We start from the raw sequence: 22,658 nt of genomic DNA on the forward strand, positions 1-22,658 counted from the left end.
CCAGAGACGCTCTGTGCTCTGCCAGCTGGCCGTGGGAAGCACAGCGAGGGCAGCTGTGCCCCCAGAGGGAGGGTCCAGAGTGTGTTTATCCCCTGCTCTGGCCTGGGACCCAGCACCCTGCCACCCAGCACAGTGGCCCGCAGCTCAGGCCCAGCTGCCCAGTCTGTAATCCCTGCCTCCCAGCCCAGCCCATCAGGGAGGAGGGCACGGGGGCCGCCCCAGCCGCTGTGGTAGTGCAGCCTGCCCAGCCTGTCTGGGGACGGGGCGTGCCCCGACTTGGGGAGCGCTGCTCCAGCCAAGGCACCACCATCTGTGGCCTAGGGCGTGGGGAACCAGGCGCTGTCACACCCTTCCTCGGGGGCAGGGTGCTGTACCTTCCCCTGCCCGGCACCCTGTGCAATCATTTATGAGAGCCGCCCAGCCTGGCCTGACCCTCAGACGTCTGCACTCTTCATGGGCCAACCCAGGAGGTTCCCAGAGAGGAAGGTGGGGCGAAGGGACCCCGCCAGCTCAGGCCTGACATTGCTGGCTGTGCGCAGGTGACCACAGGTGCTCTGCCCAGCCCCACCTCCAGGGCCGGGCTGTCCGCTGTGCTGGCTCTGGTCCAGAGAGGATGGAGGTGGGGACTTTGGTCCCATCCAGGGTGTGGGTGTGACTCCTGGGCTGGGCCTTCTCAGGTGGTCGAGTCGGGTGTTCTGGACCAGCTAAGCACCGAGGAGCGCAAGAGGCAGGAGGTGAGGCCACCCCTCGTCCCCTGTGGCCGCCTCCCCATACAGCCCTGCCCCAGGACCAGGCACTGTCTGAGCCCCTACTGTGCCCTCACGGGTACTCAGCAGCCTTGGGGGGACCCTGCACCTTCTCGGGCTGTTTCTGCAGCTCTTAAGTAGCTAAGCCACAGTGCGAGAGCAGGGACGTGGACTTGTGCCCCTGCCGGCTCCCTCCAGCTCTGCACCTGCTGTGCCTGCTGTCCCCTTGCCTCCTGGACCTTCCCTGCTGTCCGAGTGCTGTCCAGGCTGGTGTGTAGCCTGGACTCCCATGCAGGCTCACCAGCTGCTCACACAGGCCATCTTCGAGATCCTCACGTCCGAGTTCTCCTACCTGCACAGCCTGGGCACCCTGGTGGCCGCGTTCCTGCGGTCCCCGGTGCTGCGGGCCACCATGACACAGACGGAGCACCATCACCTCTTCTCCAACATCCTGGACGTCCTGGCTGCCAGTCAGAGGTGAGGCTTCTGTTGGGGACAGGCGCTTCCCCACGGAGCCTCAGTGAGCCGCTGCGGGATGCAAGGGGGAGGGGCAGGGCCTGGGATGGCGGCCACCCCTGCCAGGGCCGACCTTGCCAGGTAGACCCTGCCTGCCCGGCGTGGTCCCACTGCACCGAGTGCTTTCCAGCCCCTGTGGGCTTCAGGCCTTGGCTGTGGCTCTGGCTTCCTCCTGTGGCCATTCACAGTGGCCTCGCTGAGGCCCGGTGCTATCTGAGGTCAGTGGTTGAAGGTAGCTGTCCCAGACTGTTCCATCAGAGCCCTGTGACTGGCCCGGTGCATGTGTGGAAGGCCTGTGGCCACGTCCACAGGGCCTCCCATCCTGACCCTGACCCACTGTCCTGCTTGCCACAGCTTCCCAGGGTCAGTTGGTGCTCAGAGTAATGCTCCGCAGCAGCAGGGTCTCCTTGAGCGTAGAGCATCCGGCCGGGTCCTAAGGGACACCTGCCACATTGAGGCCGGCTGAGGGGTTCTCAGAGGTCAGAGGCCTGGCAGGAGGCCTAGAGAGGTGGCCAGCCTCAGGGACTGGCCTTGGTATCTGTGAGATGGACCCAAGGCCCAGTCACCAGCCTTATCCATCAGAGGCTGCTGTGCGCCTAGAGAAACCCGGAGCAGGACCTGGGGTCGGCTGTGCTCTGTCACCCTGGCTGGGGGCCTGGCTGTGGAGGAGGGCAGGGGCTGACAGTCGCCTCTGGGAGTCTCTCAAGGGCGGGACTTGCCTCCCTGCATGCCTCGGCTCGCCCTTAGGATGAGCTGGTGCACGATGAAGGCCCCAATGCTGTCCAGGGAGCAGGTGGAGCTTCACAAGGAGGGACCCATGCCTGGAGGCGGGCGTGGCTGCCTCATCCTCAGGGCCAGGAGGCGGGACCTTGTGCTTCCGTCCTTGAGCTTGCTTCTGGGGTGGGCCAGGGTTGTGCCCTGCTGTGGGGCCAGGGGACTAGGCTGATCCCTCCTCTGGGGGGCTGTGGCATAGGCACTGTACCCACCCACCTGTGGGCCCAGGTGGCTAGCTGCCTGCAGCTCAACCCACCTCGTGCAGTGCGTGTGCCTGTGCACATGCATCTGCCTAGACACCCGTGTGTGTGTGTGTGTGTGTGTGTGTGTGTGTGGCTGTGTGTTGCACGCATATGCATGTGTGTGCATGCAGCACACTACCAGGACACGCCCTAACTGCCCTCCACACCCAGGTTCTTCAAGGCCCTGGAGCAGCGGCACCAGGCACAGGTGTGTGTGGAGGACATCAGTGACATCCTGGAGGAGCACGCAGAGAGGCACTTCCACCCCTACGTGGTCTACTGCTCCAACGAGGTCTACCAGCAGCGCACGCTGCAGAGGCTGACGTGAGTGCCCCCCAACCCCTGCGCTTGCCCACAGGCTCACGCTGCCGCGTAGCCGGGCCGAGCCGCGTCCTCTCCCGCAGGGGCAGCAACACCGCCTTCCGAGAGGCGCTGCGGGACATTGAGAAGCAGCCGGCGTGCGGGGGCCTGCCCATGATCTCCTTCCTGATCCTGCCCATGCAGCGCGTGACCAGGCTGCCCCTTCTGACCGATGTGAGCATCGAGGGCTGGGGATGGACTTCCGCAGGCACCCCGCCCACAGGCCACCTGCCCCCTCGGCCCTGTGGTTAGTTGCCATGACCATTTTGAGGCCGTGTGAATAACGGGGTCACTATGTGGTCAGGGTCACAGCTGTCCTCCCCTGCAGAGCACACACAGGCACACACACACCTGGACCCCACACACAGACGCACGTGACAGGAGCCCGGCTGAGGCGATGGAGGCGCGGGAGCTGGGGCTCAGGGGGGTGCAGTCCTGCTGCACACAGCCTTGGACCCACAGGACTGGAGTTCCAGAAATGGGTCTCCAGGGCCTCCCTGGCCATGCCCCAGCTGGAAAGAGGCGGCCTCTGATGGGAAGGAGCGCGGCGGCGGCAGCTCCGTTTGGGGGCCCAGCCAAGCCTGTTTGGGGGCCGTGTGCACAGTGGCCCAGCAGGAGTGGTCTGGAGACCTCGCCTTCCCACGTTTAGGGTTGTGGGAGCCCTGCTCCATGCAGGCCTCCAGGGGCTCGGCCCCTCACAGCTGGTGTCTCCTCCAGACCCTCTGCCTGAAGTCCCAGGGCCACCCTGAGAGGTACAAAGCTGCCAGCCAAGCCTTGAAGGCCATCAGCAAGGTTAGATGGGGCCAGGAGGTGGGGTCAGCATGGGGGTCAGGCCAGGATAGAGGTGGGGCCTGGATAAAGGGGCTGTGGCTTCCCAATGGGGCGGGGTCCAAGTGGGGGTAGGGCTGGGATCAGGATTGTGGAGGGAAGGCGGGTCAGGATAGAGAAGGGGGTGGGGCAGGATCAGAGGTAGGGCAGAGGGAGGAGGTGAAGCCAGGACAGGGGAGGGAATGGCCAGCCCTGGTCCTGCCCCAGGCTCCTCCCCCGCCTCCTCCCCCAGCCCCATTACTGTCCCCACTCCCCTGTGGTGTAGAGAGTAGGATAGTAGGATAGAGATAATACTGGTGGGGAAACTGAGGCTTGGAGCCAGCGGGGACACCCACAGCAAGGCGGGGCCCTGGAAGGCAGGCAGTGGGGCGGCGAGGGCAGGGGCTGGGCCCCCCCCCACCTCACGCCTCGCTCCCTGCCCCTGCCCTCGCCGCTGCCTCGGGGCTCTGCAGCTGGTGAAGCAGTGCAATGAGGGGGCGCACACCATGGAGCGCACGGAGCAGATGTACACGCTGCACACACAGCTGGACTTCAGCAAGGTCAAGGTGGGTGCTGCGCTGCCGGCGCCTCTGCTGTCCCCGAGGTCGACCGCTTCGAGGACGAGAGGCCTGCGGGGCGCCCACCTGGGGTGGCTGTGCCTTGGGTCCCTCCCCGCCTCGGTTTCCCTGTTGGCAGCTCCCCTCATGTGCCACCATCCCCGAGGCTGTGTGGACGGGCCTGGGTGTGGGGAGGGTCAGCCAGTCCAGGTGGGGGTGGCATGGCTGGGTCTGGCTGAGTGGCTAGAGCACGTGGGGCGCAGGTGGGCTGCAGCTGGACTACCAGCCCAGCAGCAGGGCTCTTCCCGCTCTTCCACTCTGTCCTGAGCCCTGTCCACCCAGCTCAATGCCAGGCCCCAGGTCAGGGTGCTCCCCATCCAGCCGGGGCTCAGGACTGTAGCCAACTGAACACCCTGTGCAGCCCCGAGGGCAGCCAGCCGGTCACCCAGTGGACCCTGGGAGCTGCGCCGCCACCTGCCTGCCCAGTGCGGGCCCTTGTCCACCTGGCCACTCTGTCCCCAGTCTTTCCCCCTCATCTCCGCCTCCCGCTGGCTGCTGAAGCGAGGGGAGCTGTTCCTGATGGAGGAAGCCGGGATTTTCAGGAAAATCGCCAGCCGGCCCACCTGCTACCTGTTCCTGTTCAACGATGTCCTGCTTATCACCAAGAAGAAGAGGTGGGCGTGTGGCTGGCCACCGCCGGTGGGGAAGCCGGAAGCCAGGAGGCCAGGGAACAGCCGCCCTTGGGAGCTGTGTCACACCGTGGAACAGAGTGGCCGCACGGCTCCTACGGGCAGCCTGGCTCCCTCAGGCCTCAGGGACCCAGCAGTGCGAAGCCCCTGTCCCCAGGCACCAGGGCAGGGCTTAGCTCTTAGGAGCATTGGCGTAGAGCCTCACTGGTCACCCGTGTCCCCACAGCGAGGACAGCTATGTGGTCCAGGACTACGCCCAGCTGGACCACATTCAGGTCCGGAAGCTGGAGCCCTTGGAACCGTCGTTGCCGGGAGCCGGCACCCGCAGCTCCTCCGTGCCTCACCCCTTCCAGGTGACCCTGCTGCGGAACAGCGAGGGCCGCCAGGAGCAGGTCCTGCTGTCCTCGGACTCCGCGTAAGACAGGAGGGACCCAGGGAGGCTTGGGTGGGCGGGAACCCTGCTCTGTGGGCTATATCTGGGTAGCAGCTGTGTCGGGTGCTGCTGCAGCCTCCAGGGGCCAGCCCTGAGCAAGACATCCTGTCTGGGTGGTGCATGTGTTCCCAGAGGGGACCCTGGAATGTGTGGTGACCAGAGGGAGGGAAGGATGAGGTGGTGAGAAGACTCAGTGTGTGGGGGGGGAAGGTGTGGCTTGCCCTGAGGCGGGGGGGGGGGGGGGAGTGAGGCTGTGAACAGGGAGGATGCCACGCAGCAGCACGGCCCTGGAGAGGTCCTGGGGCAGGGCCCATGGAGCAGCAGGGTGCACGCAGGGGCCGGAGCACAGGGCCCGGGGCAGTGAGGCAGATGAGAGCAGGCAGTGTGCAGTGCATAGAGCAGGGGCTGGCCCAGGTCAGAGCCCTCGGGGCCTGTAGAAGGGAGGAACAAGTCCTCACTGTCCTCCCTGGCCCCCAGGAGTGACCGGGCCCGGTGGATCACAGCGCTCGCCTACAAGGAGAGGCAGTGGCAGGGTCCCACCAACAAAGGAGGTGAGCATGGGTGCCAGCCCGGGGGGACCGCCATGTCGCAGCCTGGCCCCGGATGCGCGTCAGTGCCCCCTGTGCACTTGGACCTGCTCAGTCCTGAGAGGCCCGGCCTGGGCCCCATGGCCTCAGGGCAGACAGGGCCGCGTGAGCCCCATCCCCTCCACCCTGCTGGTGGCCCTGGCCTGTGCCCTCACTGTGCCGCCTCCTCAGAGCTGCCCCAGGTGGAGGTCACCAAGGCCTACTTCGCCAAGCAGGCGGACGAGGTCTCCCTGCAGCAGGCGGATGTAGTGCTGGTCATGGAGGAGGAGGATGGTGAGTGCGGGCGCAGGGTCAGTTCAGGGGGACGCGGGCGCTGGTGTCCCCAGGATAGGGCCCAGGGAACGGCCTGCCTCTCACGGACCTTGACCGGTGCCCAGGGTGGCTACATGGAGAACGGCTCCGAGACGGAGAGACGGGCTGGTTTCCTGAGGATGTCGCCCGGCGCATCACCAGCCCTGTGGCAGTGGAGGGCAACGTGCGCAGGATGGAGCGGCTGCGGATAGAGACAGACGTGTAGTGGCAGCTGCCCCAGAGCTGGCCTGCAGCAGGGGCAGCTTCGTCCCAACCAGTGCCTGGCCCTGCGAGGCTCCAGCTCCACAGGAGGAAGAGCTTGTCTGCCCTCCGGAGAAGAGTGCTGGGACCAGCTCACAGGCTACCAGTGCCCAACCCAGGCTGCGTTTCATGGGACTCTGGCCCAGCCCCCAGCTTCTGGCTACAGCACCCCCATCTGGTGGGGCCCATGGGCAGCTGTGGGAGATTGATGGGATTTGAGGACCAGCCTGGGACCGTCTCCCCCGTGGCCTTCCTGCTCCCAAATGGACAAGAAGGACCCTTGAGGTCCCAGTGGTGCCCACACTCTCATCTGGGGGTGCAGCAAGGAGCGGAGGGAGCTGCAGAGCCGGCAGGAAGACCTCAGCGCTGAGCTTTTAAACATTAAAGTGTTTCTTTAAAACTTGGGTTTCCACAGTGAGCCTGAGCCCAGGTGAGGCCCATACCTAGCTATGTGTGTCCCCGTGAAGCCCCCAAGATGCTGTGGGCTCAGTGCTGGTCCCTGGCTCTGGCTTATCTGCCCACAGGCCTGAGCATGGCGGGCAGAGCTCTGCTGCAGTGACAGGGCCAGGGTGGCCACAGCAGGGCCTCGAAGGGCTGGGCGCAGCCATGGGGCCTGAGGGCTTGGACCCCTCTGGGTGGCCTGGAGCTGAACTGCCTCCACCCCTCTGCTTGCCCGTCGCCTGCCCCTAGCCTCTGCTGGCCTTCCAGTTCCTGAGGGTGCTTGGGTAACGTTATGGGGTAGGGGCCCCTATCACACACTGGAGAATCTGTCCTGATCTCGCTGGGCCCGACGTCTGTCTGGGAACCGGAGTGCATCTTCCCAGGCACAAGATGCAGGTACTGGAGGTAGTGCGGTGGGCAGGGACCAAGCCACGCAGGGGCTCTGTACCAGCAGGGCCGAGTGGCAGAGCCCAAGCAGGGGTCTGATCAGTGGCTGCCTATCAGGAGGGGCAGGGCCAGCACGCAGAGAGGCGTGCTCAGGGGGCACTGGAGACGGGGCCCAGCCCTCTGAGCCCCACGAGCTGGGCCAAGCCCCACCCTTCCCAGGACAGCTGGGCAGGCTGTGGGTGGCGAGCACACATGTGCTCAGGACCTTGTGTACCTGCATCTGGCGGTGGGGACCAGCACAGGCTGCCGTCACAGACCGGCTGCCCTGCTGCCACCTGCTTCTCAGCCCCACAGGAGGGCCAGGGTCTGGGACAGTCAGAGTCATCCAAGAGGGGAGCTCAGCCCTGCCTCACACGGCAGCGAGCCCTGCAGAGTGGGCTCGGGGCTGTGAAGCCCGGACTGACTCTGCTGTCCTCAGTGGTGTCCAGGCCAGAGGGCTCGTGGTAGTCTGCACGTGGTAAAAGCAGCTGCAGCCACAGCAAGGCCGAGCACGCGGCACAGAGTAGGGGACAGCCCGGCGCCCACCGCCATCTCTGGCGCCAGCCATCCAGACAGCGTCCCCAGCCCGACCCTCTGGGCCCCTCCCAGCTCTGCAGCTGTGGCAGCCAAGGGTGAGCCGGTTTTCTCACTCAGACGCCTCTGACCTTGTCTGTCCTCCGTGTCTGGGGCCACTGCTCCCCACCCCTGAGGACAATCCTGCTGTCCCTGTGTGGCCAGGACAGATCCCAGCAGGGCCTGTCCAGTGGCGTGGCCAGGGCAGGCCCTTGGCTGTGAGGACCCTCCTGTTGCAGATGGGGAAACTGAGGCCCAAAGGTGCTCTACCTGCATCTGGGGTCCGCGGACTTGCAGGGATCTCTGGAGGCTTCTGATGACGTCAGCCAAAGCCGGGGAGGCTGCTCCTGAGGAGCAGACACTGAGGCGCTGTGGGGGGTGGTGTGGGGGCTGCAGGGGCCCTTCCCAAGGTCACCCTGCAAGGGAACCAGAGCCAGGGCAGCGAGCCGGGCTGCAGGCCCTCACCTGGAGAGCCCCGAGGGCCCCGCGGGGGAGGGGTGGGACACGGGGGGAGGGGCGGTAGCCAGCCCTCCATCAGGACTAGCATGGGGCGCGTCACAACCGCAGCGGCTGCTCCCTGGCCTCAGCCCTCTGACCCCAGCCCTCCATAACCCACTAAACGATGCAGTAGGGGTGGCACGGAGGAGGGGCTCGCAGGACCTCGGGGTTACTCTTTTCAGCGTGGCTCTGGCATTCGGTGGTGCCCTCGAGTGCCCCCTGTTGGCCAAGAGTGGCACTGCTGGTCAGGCTTGCACCGAGGCACTGAGAAGGGGAAGCTCCAGCAGCAGCACCCCTGGGGTCCAGACACCCCTGTGCCTCTCCTCTGGCTGAAACTCTTGCTCCATGGCTTCCTCCTGCAGGCCTGTGATCCCAGCAAGGCTCTACCCCTGCCCTTGGCCATCCAGGGTCTGTCTGTGCTCACTGGTCCAGGCTGGAGCCTGGGAGGGCCACCAAATTCCTCCCCCGACCGCCGCCTGCGGCCTGGCATCCAACAGGCCACGCCTGCCCCACATGGAAGGACTAGGAGAGGGTATCTGTAGCGCCACATCCACGCTCTGCTGTCTGAATTTGTTCGGGCCTCCTCCTTAGGCCCGTAGAAGCTCTGGGTTGAGTGTGGTCACGCACTGCCTGTAATCCAAGCACTTGGGAAACTGAGGCAGGAGGGTTGCTGTGAGTTTGAGTTCAGCCAGATCTACACAACGAATTCAAGGCCAGCCCGAACTGCATAGTGAAATCCTGTCTCAAAAAGACAAATAAATAAATAAAAGTTCTTTGGAGGAGTGGAAAGACAGGAATCAGCGGCCGGACTTGGTCCCAGGTAGGCAGTTTCTTGTCCACGCTGAGCGGTGTTCTGAACTGTTGTCCAGCTGGTTACTGCTGTGGCTCCAGAAGCAGAGGAGCCCGTGCCCTGCTCCTGCGCTGGCTCCACCCCGCAAGCTCTTGCAGCCAGCTTGCTCCTCCCAACGGTACTGCTGCCCGGGCCACCGAGCTCCGCAGGTGGGAGGCACCGTGACAGTGCCACGTGTTCCAATCTCTGACCTGGCCCAGTTCCAGGGTGGCCATGCAGAGCCAGTAGCCAGGACTGCTGCAGAGCCTGCCTCCTGGGGGAGAGGCACAGAGGCACAGGACAGGGTCGTGTCAGGAGCAATGGCGATCACTGCGGTGGGTGAGGAGATCACTGGGAGGCAGGGCTGGGACCGAGCCTCGCACATAACCATCAGCAAGTCTCCTCTGCCAGGCGCCCGAGTGCCAGCTCCAGCCAGGCACAGAACCGCACCAAGTGCTTCCTGCTTCCCGGCATGCTCCACGCCCGGGGAACATCTTGTCCTCGATCAGGCTGAGTTACTTCCTGCGCTGCTTTCAGCAGCTCGGAGTCCAGCAGGATTCTGCCCCTGCGTGAGGGGTCCACGGTGGCTTCTCCCCCTGCCCCTGGTTTGCAAACCGCTTCTAGTGGCCCCGTGGAAGGAGCTAATGAGGTAGCTGCTGCGTGTTTGCAGCTTCTGGACCAAGCTGTATTAGCTAAGCTCACGGTGCCCTGAGGGCTGGAGCACGGCTGCTGGGGACATCAGGCTGGGCAGAGCAGGGGGCGCCCCGTCCCTTTGCTGCAGAACTTGAGTTCCTACGGTCCTTTCAGCATGGTTTCATCTGTATTTACTCACATTTTGCTTCCCCCCACCCCCACGTATGCCTCTTCCTGTTCTGCCACGGGTCCATAGCCACAATATTCATTTTTAATATTGCATATGTAATTGATTTGCCCTTTTTTCTCACTTCATGTTTTAAATATCACTCTCCTCGGCTTACTAGTCTTTGAAGAAGGAACTTCTGGTTTTCTTCAATGTTCTAGGGCTCTGGGTAGCTTGCCTCATATGTGCAAGAGCCTGGGACACACACACACACACACACACACACACACAATGTTCATTTTTCAAGCTTTGCTGAGTACACAGCTCATGTACATGAGCGTAAATGTGTGCACGTAGTGTGCAATTGTAGACAGATGCACACGTAGCCGTGCAATGGTTTATTCAGGTTATTGCTCTCAGCCTGTTTATGTTTGTAAGCAGCATGTGAACCCTCCAGCTGTAATTTTTTTTTTTTTTTTTTTTTTTTTTTTTTTGCAGAACCAGGGATTGAACTCAGACCCTTGCGCTTGCCAGGCAAGCGCTTATTCCACTAAGCCAGCTCCCCGGCCCCTGTAATTTGTTATATTCGCTGAGCGCTGTGGATTTGGAGCCTGCTGGGCACATCTGTGTGTTCTCTGGACAGCTGCGCTGCTTTCCCATGCAGCACCAGGACCCCTAGCCCAGCTCCCTTTGGCTCTCTTTGTGCCTTTCAGCTCGGTCTTTATGGCCCTGGTTCCAATGCTGTGGGGCGCTCGGCTCTGGGTCCTCCCCATGACTGTCCCGTTAGGGAGTCCTACCCTATTCCTGCACATGTTTTACAGCCTAACTTCCTGCCCTCCGCAGATGGACACAGATGTCCCACAGGGTCCACGTGTGGTGTCAGTGTCCCTTAGCACATCTGCACGTGTCATCTTTTGCCACAGGACAAGTGACTTCCCCCTTCAGCTGCCCACCCACACTTTCCTACCGTGGCCCCGGGGTGCCCTTGTGGGTTAAGAGAGGTACCACATGTTTCTGAATTACTAAGGCACATGGAAATGTGAATGAGAGCCCGCAGCTCCCTTGCAGGCCTCCATTCCCAGAGCTGAAGAATACCCTGCAGGAGACTCTCAGACTAGGCCACCCGCGGCCAGGAAACCTGGATCAGTGCACCCGTGTCTCTGTGCTTTGGGACTGTTGAGCTGGCATGAAATTCAGGCTTCAAAATTCTTTGACATCTTGAGGCCAAAGTGCAATTTCCTGGCTTTCTACAGCCTCCCATCAGCCAGGCATAGTGGTGCACGCCTGAAAACCCAGCACGTGGGAGGCGGAGGCAGGCGGCCCCTGCACATGGCAGGTCAGCCCGGGCTGCACAGAGGGCCTATCTCAAGAAAGGAGAAGACAAAAGGAACATGAAGTCCCCGTCAATCTGACCCCTCTTCCTCCTCAGCAATTCCTCTTTGCTGCCACGCTGCAGCTCCTCCTTACACGGATGACCTACCTGTGCAGACGAGCGAGGCGCACTGCTGGGACTGGCCACCTGCCTTTTGAGGGTACTGTTCTGTGATCCAGCCTATGTGCAGGGCACCCTGTTCACACAGTGCAGCACAGCACCGAGCTTGGGGCTGTCACACACCACAGCGCTGCCCATGAGAGTCACACAGACGAAAGCAAGGAATCAGGTTGGCGTTTTCCTTCACCGCTTCTTTTTTCTAAATATTGCAATATGCATACTTCATACAACACCTCACTGAGTGACTGGTTCTCTTCACCAAGTCACAGGACTGGACCCCAGCTGTTAAGTGAGGAGAGCCTGAGTTCTAGGCCCCGCAAGTGTTGTTTCGCTTTGCCCCTGGAGCTGAAGCTGCTCACTGCATCCCGCCAATGTCTCCACCGCACGCCGTAGGCAGATGCTAGCCCCTCCACTGGCTTTCTCCATTCCCTGCATGGCTCCAGGGAGGGAGTCCTCAGCTGGCAGTCCCAGCTGCTCAGCACACCCCAGGATCACCCATTTGTAGTCTGGGGTCACAGGCACCCTGCTCCTGCAACACTTTACCGCTTGGTCACCCTGGCCCTCTGCTTCCTTGGGAGGCTCAACGCAAGCCTCTGCCGATTTGCCTTCCAGTGCTGTGGGCGCCCTGTGTCTGTGGAGGGTGACTAGGACCCTTACTGGAACCCTCCTTCCTGTGCCCTGCAGTATCCTGTGCCCCAGGCATGCGCCACCTTGGCTGGTATTGGAGGGGCAGGGGACCCCAGGGCCACCTCCTCCTGGTGGCAGGTGGTGGCAGAGTCACAGGGGAGTGGCCACTGTTCAGGTCCATACTCTCCCCACCAGCCACTCCCATCCGGACACACCCACACACTGTACCCCAGTGGCTCCACAGCCTCCAGGCCTGGCTGGTCTCTCCCGGGGAGCTCATGCCCCTTCCCTCTGAGAGGCCGGGTGAGCTGACCAGGGTGCTCCCCTACCTGCCCCTTACTCTGGTCCAGGCTCCGTGCACATGGCCCCAGCACTGGCCGCCTTCTGGGTCTGGGGCTTCTCAGCTGACAGTGTGTTTTGTGGGTCCAGGTGCATGTGCCAGGGCAGCCTTGCATCCCCGCCTGGCCCTGGAGACCAGGAGAAGCCCCAGTACTGTCGCAACACCTGCCTCAGTCTCCCTAGTTAGGGGCCAATTCCTGTCCCAGAATTCCCAAGCCTGCTGGCTGGGAGGAACCCTGAGCATCCACGCCAACACAGACACGGCCACGAGGAAGCTGCCTGCTCCTTTAACTCACAGCATCACACCAATCCCGAGACCCCCGTGGAGACCCCTGGGCCAGCCAGCCTGACACAGGCTTCTTCGGAAAGGCTGCTTCCAGCTGACCAGGTTGCAACAGCGCTGCCCATAGATACGTGTACATAAACACGGCCGGGCTCACTTCCAGCTGGACAGGCGGCCAGCTGCAGCAGTCCAGCCTAGCACCACCTCCTGGGCCTGGACCTGTACCGGGCGGGGCAGCCTGAGAGCACCCGGGCCACGGCTTGGGCCCGGCCAGCAGCAGGGCCCTGGCAGCCCGGGAGGCCACGAAGCCCTCCACAGGGGCCCGTGGCTGTCCACATCCCTCCAGAGGGCTGGGCCAGGAGTCCTGGTTCATGTGTGTCCTCAGTTGTCACCACAGGCCTGGGTCCCTTGGTGGCACCTGGTGGCAGGGCATCCGTGCCAGGGAGCTCCTGATCTAGTGCTTGGTGGCCCTGCTGCTGAGCTGGGGTGCTGCTGTGCTGGAGGCTGGCTGTGTCCCTGGGGCCAGGAGAGGAGGGTCAGTGCAATACCAGCATGCCACACCCCCATGCCCCTCAGCGCCAGCCCTGGGGGACAGCCCGTGTCTGAGGCCCAGGGCAGCAGGACATCAGCACGATCGCAACAGCCCCACGGGGCATTCTCTGACCCCTTACCTGTGCCCTGAGCTGGAGGCAAGGTGTCAGGGACCTGGTGGGGCCCACCTGCAGAGGACAAACAGCAGTCAGTGTTGGGAGCAGGGCGTGCGCCCACTCAGGCCTGCAGGGACCCCTCTCCTCCTGTCACTTTATGTGCCCCCCCATGAACTTCCAGGTAGGGGGCAGGGCTTTGGGGCGGGACAGAGTAGGGCCCAGGCCTTTAGAACACCCCGAGACCCCGCCCCCACTGGCTCAGCTTCAGAGCCACGCAGTCGAGGCTCCCCGCCGCCCCGCCCTGGCTGTGCTACCACATCTGACCACTGGGTGCCGCTGTGGGCAGCATAATGCGACCTCGCTCTGGCCAGCCTGCTGCAGCTCGCGCCCAAATCCCAGCTTGGCTCTTAAGGGTTTGCAAGCAGGTATGCCTTGAAGACTCAGAACAGCGCGCGCACGGTATCCAGCTCACACCGGACTGGCCTCCCAGCTAGGCCTCTGAGCTGCTCCTCCCCACTGTCCTGTCTGCTGCCTCCGGCCTGAGGAGCCGACCAGCGAAATCCCACGGGCCCCTGCGCTGGCTGGAGCGCAGAGGACCGCCCGCGTCGCAGGGCAGGTGGAGGGCTCGTCCCACAGAGCTCCAGGGCTCAGGCCACCTCCCAGGCTCTGTGTGGGCGCGGCAGGCACGGGCACGTCCGGAGCACACACTCTTAGCATACACACTGCACGCATGCGCGTGAGCCGGCTAGCGCACCCTGCGCCTGCAGGCGCCCTGCCCACCTGGGGGCTCCTGCTGGGATGTACAGCCTGGTTCGCACCCTTGGAGGAGAGGTGTGGACACTGGGTACCTGGCAGGGAGGCTGGGTTCTGGCTGGCCCAGCTCAGCCCACCCGTGGCGCTGGGGTGATGGGTGCGCCCTCGGCCAGGGTGGGGACCCTGACTGTCTTCCCCTCCCCAAGAGCCCTGACCTCAACTCACCTTCCTGGCATGTGGGCCCCATGTCGCCACCCACACAGTGGCACTGCCCGCTGACAGGGTCGCAGTCAGCTCCACCCCCACAGTCGCACTGCAGGGCACAGCCTGGCCCAAAGCGGTTTCCTCTGCACACTGCGGGTGAGAGGTTGACTGAGGCCTGGGTCGAGGCAGGAGCAGCCCCCATGTGGGCAGCCAGGGAGCTGAGTGCAGCCCTGCAGCCGCTGCCAGAGAAGGCCAGCCTGGGCATGTGCCTAGAGTCGCCACTGAAGGCTGCCTGGGTGGGCTTGACGGGCCTGGGAGCCACAGGGTCGGGAATGGCCGTCCTCCTGTGGGACTCCTTGCCCGTGGTGGGAGAGCGGACATTTGTCCTCTCACTGAGAGCATCTCCAGGATCAAAGTCCCCACAGTGCGCCTGGATCCCAGAGGGAATGGCCAGGGCAGAGGCCCTGGGGGCACAGCATTGGGCCAGTGGGCGTACGCAGTGTCCACCCCACAGGTGACATCTGTCACCAGTGGGGACAGCGCCTCCTGACGGGACGTCACACTCACTCTGGTCACATGTGGCTCCTGTGCGTCCTGGCGGGCAGAGGCAGTGGCCGCTGGTGGGGTCACAGGGCACCCCTTCACCACAGTCACAGCGCTGGCGGCAGCCCTCTCCAAAGGAGCCAGGCTCACACCCTGGCAAGGCAGTGGGCTCAGCACTCTCCTGTCCCTCACCAGACTGGCAGGGACCCGCGGGCTGGCGCAGAAAACTCACCCTCCTCGCAGAGCTGGCCCCGGAGGCCGGCAGGACACAGGCACTGGCCATGGACGGGGTCACAGGGGGCGCCGTGTCGACACTCACAGGCCCGCTTGCAGCCCACACCATGGAAGCCAGGGGGACAGGCTGGGGGAGGGAGACCTGGTTACAGCAGCCAACGGCAGCAGGCAGAGGACCCTCCAGTTTGCTCGGGGTGAGTGAAGGATGGTAATTCGGGGCCAAGAGAAACCTCTGTGCTGCCCCCACCCATCACGGCCCCCAGCATCCCGTGGGGACTCCTGGAAGAGCAGAGAGCACCCTATCAAGCACGGCCAGCCTTCTCGAGTTTTCCACACGACCCCATATAGGGCCCTCTGGCCCTGGGAAGTGGCCGTGGCAGTGGTGAGGCCCAGGACTCACGATGCTCGCAGGCCGGGCCATAGAAGCCGGGGCTGCAGTGGCAGGTGCCTGCTGTGGGCTCGCAGGTGCTGTTGTTGTGGCAGACGCATTCCAGGCGGCAGGCGACCCCATAGCGGCCCTGGGGACAGGCTGGGGGGCACAGGGAAGGGTGGCCTCCGCACCATGGGGTCCCAGCCCCCCCCGCACCCTGTGCACAGGGGACGCTCTGGCCACTCACCCTCCTCGCAGTGCGGCCCTGTCCAGCCCAGGCCGCAGGAGCAGCTGCCAGTGGCAGCGTGGCACAGGCCTCCGTTCTTGCAGGCACACCGCTGCCCACAGCCCTCACCGAACAGGCCCAGGGTGCAGCCTGCGGGCAGAGGACGGGCGATGCTCGGGCCACGGCCAGGCTGGACATCTTGGGGGTCATGGCCCACGAATGCCAATGCTGTACAGCAGATGCTCCCCAAGTATCCCAGAGCCCCTGACGCACGAGGCTGTGGCCTCCCAGGCCACACAGTGCCGGGTGGCCTGTGGACAGGTCAGGAGGCTTCCTACGGGGTGGTGCCCAGCCCGACCGAGCACACGTGGGGCACACGTCCAGGCTCAGAAGCAGTGTGACTGTCTGTGGATGTGGGGTGGCCCCGCGACCTGACACCCCCACCCGACCACCGGTGTCCTTGCTAGAGGTGGTACAAGGCCAGGCCGCAGCTGACTTTGGCCACACAGGCCCCCAGGGGCCCTGGTGTGCACATGGGTCCTCAGAGGGCTGTGCAGGGTCCAGGTAGGTCCAGTGGCACGAGCTGTAACCACCACTCCTACATGTACCTGCTTCCCTGCCGTGGCCTGTGCCTGGCTCCCTCTGCCTGCCTCCATCCACAAAGAAAAGAGCCACTCCCCCAGGTCATAGCTCATAGTCCCTGAAGCCCAGGGATGCAGACAGGTCCCCGGGCAGAGAGGCAGGGCGGGGCAGGGTGGGACAATCCCTCCACCCTGCGGGACAGTGCCATCCACACAGCCCAGAGCCACCTCTTAGCCCAGGGTCCCCTGGTAACCCATGGTGGCCACAGTGTGAATGTGCCACCCCAGAACAGCTGAGTGACATTGGCAAAGTGCCCCACCCACCCCCTGGCAGCCACTCACCGAGCTCACAGTGGACACCGGTCCTCCCAGGAGGGCAGGCACAAGTGCCAGTCACAGAGTCACAGGCTGCCCCTTGCCCACACCTGCACACGTGGGCACAGTTGGGGCCGAAGTGGCCCTGTGGACAGGCTGTGGACATGGGACAGGATGGGAGCAGATGGGGTCAAGGACCTGTGTCTGCCCGACAGGGTGGTGCTTCCAGCTCTAGCCCCTCCACCTGCACACCCTGTTGGGGTCCCAGCCTGCTCTGTGCAGACTCACTGCCGCCCCAAGGTCTTCAGGCCCACACAGGAGCCCCCACAGGGCTCAGGTGAACCTGAGGGACACAGGTCACCCGGGTCCCCAGGGCTTGGCCTCTCTACTTAGCTCAACCTGGAGGCAGGTCCAGTAAGGGGGTGTTGAAGCCACTCACGGAGGCTGCAGTCGGCTCCGAGGAAGCCAGCAGGACAGCGGCAGGCCCCTGTGGCCCCGTCGCAGGAGCCCCCATTGAAGCATTTGCACAGCTGCCCACAGCCCGGCCCGTAGCGGCCGGGGGGACATCCTGCAGGGAGAGGGGCCACTCTGCCAAGGGCAGGGCTGGAGACCACCCCCAGGACCCCAACATGTCCATGTCATGCTCCTTCCCCCACCCAGTGAGATCCTGGGCAGGGTGGCACTCACGCTGCCGGCAGCTGGGGCCGTGGTAGCCAGGGGCACACGTGCAGGCCCCTGTAGCTGGGTGGCAGACCCAGTTCCGGCCGGGACAGCGGCACAGCTGCCCACAGCCCTCTCCGAAGGTGCCCGGAGCACAGGCTAGAGCAGACAGGGGATCAGGGCTGGGCCAGTCTTGGGAGTAGGTGGCCCCCCACAAGTCTCCTAGTTTGCCTTCACACCTACCACGCTCGCAGCCAGGCCCGATGAGGCCACGTGGGCAGTGGCATGCCCCAGTGACATGGTGACACGAGGCCCCTGGTGGGCAGCGGCAGCGCTGGGCACAGGCGTCTCCGAACCAGCCACGCTGGCAGGCTGTGGGGACAGGACAAGGCCACGGCCATGCACGAGGGCACTGGAGGGACCAGGGACAGCACAGCCCCCATCTGCTGCAGGCAGGACCCACCCCTGCATGGGCAGCTGTCCTGGGCTGGCCCCTTGGGCTACGCTCACCATCCTCACACCGGAAGCCCCTCCACCCGGGGGGACAGAGGCAGGCTCCTGTGATGTGGTGGCATGTGGCTCTGCGCCGGCAGGTGCAGCGCTCCTCGCAGTGAGCCCCAAACGTGCCCTCAGGACAGGCTGCAGAAGGAACAAGAGGGAAGGAGGGCAGCGCCCCAGGGCCTCAGGCCCTGATTGGGGGGGCTGGACACGGGACTCGGGGGTCCAGGTCTCTGTCTGTCTCCCCCAAGGTCTGTGCCTGGCTGCCCGGACTGTCCAGAGAGGCTGGGTTTCCGAGAAGAGGGTGGCCAGCAGGGGCCCGTGCACCTGGAGCTGGAGACGCACCCGATGCTGCCTGTTGTGACTCTGCACAGGCTCAGGGCCGGCTGGGGGGGCCACACCTCAGGCCCACAGGCTGGGGCCTGTGCCGTCACGGGTGCCCCTGCTGACACAGGCTTCAGACCATGGTGTGGAAGACTGTGCAAGCCCTCTTTCCCAACACCCCGCAGCCGCCCCGCACCAGGCAGCGAGGGTGGCAGCACAGACCCTCCAGGAGCCTGCAGCTCAGGGAGCAGCCCAACCCCACCCGGCCACAGAGCTCCTCTGTGGGGATGGCCTGGTGCCTCACTCACGGCTCTGGCACTTGTCCCCCGTCCAGCCGGCCGGGCACAGGCAGTGCCCCACGCGCTGGTCACAGAGGCCCCCGTGGAGGCACCCGCAGCTCAGCTGGCAGCCGGCCCTGTGGTGTCCTGGGAGGCACTCTGTGGGCACAGGGTGGGGGTGAGCATCCGCCTCCTGGGGCAGGGCCCCGGTGACCCCACCACCTGGCAGCCCACCCTGACTACAGTGCCCACCGTCCTCGCAGGCGGGCCCGGTCCAGCCCTCCGGGCACATGCAGCGGCCGGTGACAGGGTCACAGCTCCCTCCGTTCTGGCACAGGCAGGAGTGTTGGCAATTTGGGCCATACTGGCCGGCAGGGCAGGCTGGGGGGAGGGAGCAGCCTGTGACATCTGACTGGCAGTATCCTGGGGGCCTGCAGCCCAGTACCCCACAAAGCTCAACACCAGCACTGGGGACCTTGCCAGGGCCGCTCCATGGTGACGGACCCCGGCCTACCCTGGACCTATCACCCCCAGAGGCCATGGCCCTTGGTCCTCGGTAGCTGCCTCCTCTAGAATTCCAGAACCTCCCACTTGCTGTGCAGCCCACGCTCACAGAGACCGCTGTGAGAGGGCCCAGTGAGAAGCAGGGCTTACCCTGTAGACAGGCAGGCCCCATCCAGCCGGGCGCACAGAGGCACTGCCCATGGACAGGGTCACAGGACGCTCCATCGGAGCAGGCACAGGCCTGGCTGCAGTTGAGCCCGTAGGTAAGGGCTGGGCAGGCTGTAAGGGAGGGGACGGTCAGAGGCTGAGGCACAAGGGCTCCGAGGAGCTGCAGTGGGCAGTGCCCGGCAGCTGGATCCCCCTCTCCCAGCCCCTGGTCTGGGCTGCCTTCTTGGAGAACTACACCAAGGGAAGCCCCTCCAGTTCCCATGGACCAAACTGCTCTGGGGACACCAGGACAGGACCACAAGTGCATCTCCCATGGAGGTTCCAGCCCCTCACGCACTCTGGGCACAGTGGGGACCCCAACGGCCAGCTGGGCAGATGCAGGAGCCGTTCACAGCATCGCAGGTGGCCCCGGCGGAGCAGTCACAGGTGTCACGGCAATCCACACCAAAGAAGCCGGCTGGGCAGGCTGCGGGCAGCGGCAGCCGTGAGGAGGGCTGGGCTGAGGACCCCGCCTGCTGCTGGGGGCCACCCTTGGCCCTCGCCCCACTTACCACGCTCACAGAAGCTGCCCCTCCAGCCGGGTGGGCAGGTGCAGGCCCCGCTGATGTGGTCACAGGCTCCCCCATGCTCGCACCGGCACCGAAGCCCACAGCTGGGCCCAAAGTAGCCCTGAGGACACTCTGAGACCCACCGCCCCCGTGCACCATCAGCCAGGGGCTGGGGTCTGACCAGGGCCTGAGGACAGGGAGCAGGGCCTGGCTCATGAAGAGACTGTCACTGGCCACATGCTCCATCTGGGAGCCTGGCAGGGCCCATACATTGTCAATGTTAGGAGCTGGGACGGCCCTGGGCCCACCCACAGCACCTTGGGGGGCACACAGTCCAAGGGCCCCCGGGCATAGAACAGGCAGTGCCTCTCCTGCCTGCCACCCGGCTGAGCACGCTCAGTGGGCACAAGAAGGCAGGTGCGTGTGCATGTGTGCAAGCACTAGGGACACAAGTGCACGTGAAGGCCGTGCGAACGTGCTCATGCACGTGCCCCCAGCTCGGCACTCCTTGTGCGGCACAGTCCAAGGCTTGGACTCACCCTGCTCGCACCGAGGGCCCGTGTAGCCAGCCTCACACAGGCACAGCCCGCTGACAGTGTCACAGCTCCCGTGGCCCGTGCTGCAGTTGCAGGGGTGGCTGCAGTCGGGCCCCCAGTGCCCACTGTCACAGGCTGTAACAGAGCCGGGGCAAAGTTGTGGAGTCCAGGTAGGGTGTGGGGCATCTCAGGGCAGAGCTGGGAAGACCCCTACCTCTTTGGCAGCGGAGTCCGGTCCACCCAGGGGCACAGCTGCAGCGCCCAGTGGCCGGGTTGCAGAGCCCCTCATTGGCACAAGTGCACCTCATTTGGCAGCCGGGCCCAAACCAGCCTGCTGGGCATGCTGCAGGGGCGGAGAGGGTGAGCGCAGTGGTCCGCATGGCCCATCCGCCCCGAGCCACAGGCGAGGCCACACTCACTGTCCTGGCAGCGGCTGCCCACGAAGCCAGGGAGGCACGTGCAGGTTCCGGTCTCGGGCTCACAGCGGCCGCCATGTTCACATGCAGGGCAGATCTCCTGGCAGCCCAGCCCCCAGTGGCCCTCGGGACAGTCTGGCCCCCCAAGAGCCAGTCAGCCTCCTCCGCTGGTAGGGGCGGGCACATCCCCAAATGTGTGCCTGGCACAGCACCAAACTCCTCTGTGCCCCAACCAGGAGGGGCCTGTGATTCCCATCAGGCTGCCCGGGGTCCTTCTGGGGCTCCGGGATGTCCACCCACAGGAGAAAAGCCCCAGCCGACAAGACAACTCAACAGAGTCTGCAGAGGCCCAGGAGGCACATGGGAAGCGGGGGAGGGGGGGGCAGCATGTGTCCAGCAGGACACCTCTCCTTGCTCAGGTTTGTTCTGGGGTGTGCCCTCAAAACTGTTGCAGGACGGCCTAGAATGCACAGGGCAGGGGCTCCCAGTGTGACCCAGGCTGCAGTACTTGAAGATGGGTCAAGGATGCAGTACCCAATGACAGCCCCGGGCACCCCCACCTGGAGTCTGGTGGCCAGGGGGAGGGGTGCAGGGTCCCAACACCTCTCACCTGCCCCACAGTCCTCCCCAGTCTTCCCTGCTGGGCATAGGCACTGCCCTGTGATCCAGTGGCAGGGGGCCCCCCCACAGGAGCAGGACCCTGAGCAGTTCATGCCGAACATCCCCGCTGGGCACTCTGCAGAGGAAGCAGGAGGGGCCTCAGCTGCAGCCTGAGGGGCTGTCCTGCCTGGAAGCCTCTCTCCAGGGCTCCTGGCGCCACGCCCTGGGCTCAGGCACTGCTCCAGCTCTACAAGGAGAGCTCCAAGTGGACTCGGGCAGGCCCTTGGGATGGCAGGGCCCAGGACACCGCTGGGGCACAGCTGTAGTGCCCAGCAGCTGGGTGGCAGTGCCTGTCATTGGCACAAGAGCACCTCACTTGGCTGGGACAGGCAGGGCGGGGCGCCAGCAGGCAGGGCAGCCTCTCCCTCAGGCCATCCAGCACCCTGGAGAGCTCCCTGCATTCCTAGGCTCCATCTGGTCCTCGCAAGGGCTTCTGTGGGTGAGGCCCCAACCAGGGGGTGCGAGGCCAGGCCCTCTGTGCTCCCCACCATCAAGAGCCTTCCAGAGACTCAGATGTGGGGGCTGGGAGAGATCTGCAACCAGCAGGGCAGGAGCTATGCCCGTTGCAGCAGAGCAGGGCCTGAGCCCGGGGTCTCCCTCTCCCCCAGCTCCCTGACAGCAGGGAGTGGCGGCCCGCAGCCTGGTGTCCTGGGCAGGTCTGGCCTGGTACCTGGGTCCCCAGCAGGGCCTCAGAAGGTGTGTGGGTGCTGAGCAGCCCCCGGGGCCCTGGGAGAGCCCACGTCACGCTGTCCACGCCCAAGCTGTCCTCAGGACCCAACCGGCTTCCAGACAAGGAAAGCGCCAGTCTAGCTTCACCGCACAGCTCCAGGTACCGTGAGAAAATGGGCTGAGCCCAGCATGAGGGCGGCCGAGGGGGAGGGGTGCCTGGCACTCACCCAGTCCTGGGTGCTCACTGAGGACTCAGACACCACACGTGCACACGGGCGCAGCTTGCAAGCATGCAGACACATGGTGCATGTGCAGCGGGACATCTACACAGCTTGGCCCAGGAAAGGGGCCTCAGGGGCCCTGACACCTGGGGTCAGCAGGGCAGCACTGGTTTCCAGACAGTGGGGAGCCCTCACTCTATGGAAGCACCTGTGTCATTTCCTGTGGCCCCCCTGGGGGCCCTGGAGGCCTTAAACTAAAATGGGAAAATGAAGGAAAAAGTGGAGGACTGAGGGCAGGGAAGGTGGGACAAGGGACACTGGGCACTGCTGAACATGGCCAGAGAGCACGTGGCCATAGGTATCCCCCAGGGCCAGCAGACACAGCCCAGGTTAGGTCCTGGCCCAGAACACTGGCACCGTTGGGCCACTGTAATGGGGGCAGCATAAGAAGGCTGGCTGGAGGGTGCTCAGGGCCTCCCTCTGCCCAGGCGGGGCAGTGCCAGGGACCTCTTCTCCTCGCTCCCCTGCATGGGTGAGCGGTGGAAGGGCTCACAGATCAACTGCTCACCAGGCCTGGTGGCCAACCTAGTCACACTGCAGGCCTTTGGTGCCCAACCATTACAGCAACGGCATAGGGGGCAGGAGCCACGCCCAGGTGGCCACGCAGTCACCGCATCACATACCCCTGCAAAGGGCCCACGTGCACCCTGCTGTCCCCTCTCTGGGCTGAGTG

The 22,658-nt window shown here is 64.6% G+C and overlaps 2 protein-coding genes across 2 annotated transcripts in view; one reads left to right on the plus strand and one right to left on the minus strand.

Annotated features, from left to right (window-relative positions):
- Positions 1–6,657, plus strand: part of LOC101560774 (rho guanine nucleotide exchange factor 16-like) — a 7,824-nt gene extending 1,167 nt beyond the window's left edge. The window contains exons 2-12 of the mRNA XM_023699375.1: positions 439–734; positions 1,063–1,223; positions 2,450–2,602; positions 2,683–2,812; positions 3,356–3,430; positions 3,919–4,011; positions 4,525–4,676; positions 4,918–5,106; positions 5,602–5,675; positions 5,883–5,984; positions 6,089–6,657. Of these exons, the coding sequence (XP_023555143.1) occupies positions 439–734; positions 1,063–1,223; positions 2,450–2,602; positions 2,683–2,812; positions 3,356–3,430; positions 3,919–4,011; positions 4,525–4,676; positions 4,918–5,106; positions 5,602–5,675; positions 5,883–5,984; positions 6,089–6,228 (1,565 nt within the window). The 3' untranslated portion in view covers positions 6,229–6,657. The remainder of the gene's footprint in view (positions 1–438; positions 735–1,062; positions 1,224–2,449; positions 2,603–2,682; positions 2,813–3,355; positions 3,431–3,918; positions 4,012–4,524; positions 4,677–4,917; positions 5,107–5,601; positions 5,676–5,882; positions 5,985–6,088) is intronic.
- A 5,901-nt stretch (positions 6,658–12,558) lies between these two features.
- Megf6 (multiple EGF like domains 6) overlaps positions 12,559–22,658 on the minus strand; it is a 70,946-nt gene continuing 60,846 nt past the window's right edge. Inside the window, exons 17-37 of the mRNA XM_023699530.1 lie at positions 20,986–21,111; positions 20,379–20,510; positions 20,174–20,302; positions 19,963–20,094; positions 19,427–19,555; positions 19,213–19,341; positions 18,858–18,986; positions 18,456–18,584; positions 18,234–18,362; positions 17,614–17,742; positions 17,347–17,475; positions 17,131–17,262; positions 16,883–17,011; positions 16,471–16,599; positions 15,569–15,697; positions 15,352–15,480; positions 14,950–15,078; positions 14,742–14,870; positions 14,196–14,324; positions 13,242–13,289; positions 12,559–13,086 (exon numbers count right to left, since the gene is read on the minus strand). Of these exons, the coding sequence (XP_023555298.1) occupies positions 13,025–13,086; positions 13,242–13,289; positions 14,196–14,324; positions 14,742–14,870; positions 14,950–15,078; positions 15,352–15,480; positions 15,569–15,697; positions 16,471–16,599; positions 16,883–17,011; positions 17,131–17,262; positions 17,347–17,475; positions 17,614–17,742; positions 18,234–18,362; positions 18,456–18,584; positions 18,858–18,986; positions 19,213–19,341; positions 19,427–19,555; positions 19,963–20,094; positions 20,174–20,302; positions 20,379–20,510; positions 20,986–21,111 (2,567 nt within the window). The 3' untranslated portion in view covers positions 12,559–13,024. The remainder of the gene's footprint in view (positions 13,087–13,241; positions 13,290–14,195; positions 14,325–14,741; positions 14,871–14,949; positions 15,079–15,351; positions 15,481–15,568; positions 15,698–16,470; positions 16,600–16,882; positions 17,012–17,130; positions 17,263–17,346; positions 17,476–17,613; positions 17,743–18,233; positions 18,363–18,455; positions 18,585–18,857; positions 18,987–19,212; positions 19,342–19,426; positions 19,556–19,962; positions 20,095–20,173; positions 20,303–20,378; positions 20,511–20,985; positions 21,112–22,658) is intronic.

This window comes from Octodon degus, unplaced genomic scaffold (assembly GCF_000260255.1).
Source record: "Octodon degus isolate 3935 unplaced genomic scaffold, OctDeg1.0 scaffold00113, whole genome shotgun sequence".
Classification (NCBI taxonomy): domain Eukaryota; kingdom Metazoa; phylum Chordata; class Mammalia; order Rodentia; family Octodontidae; genus Octodon; species Octodon degus.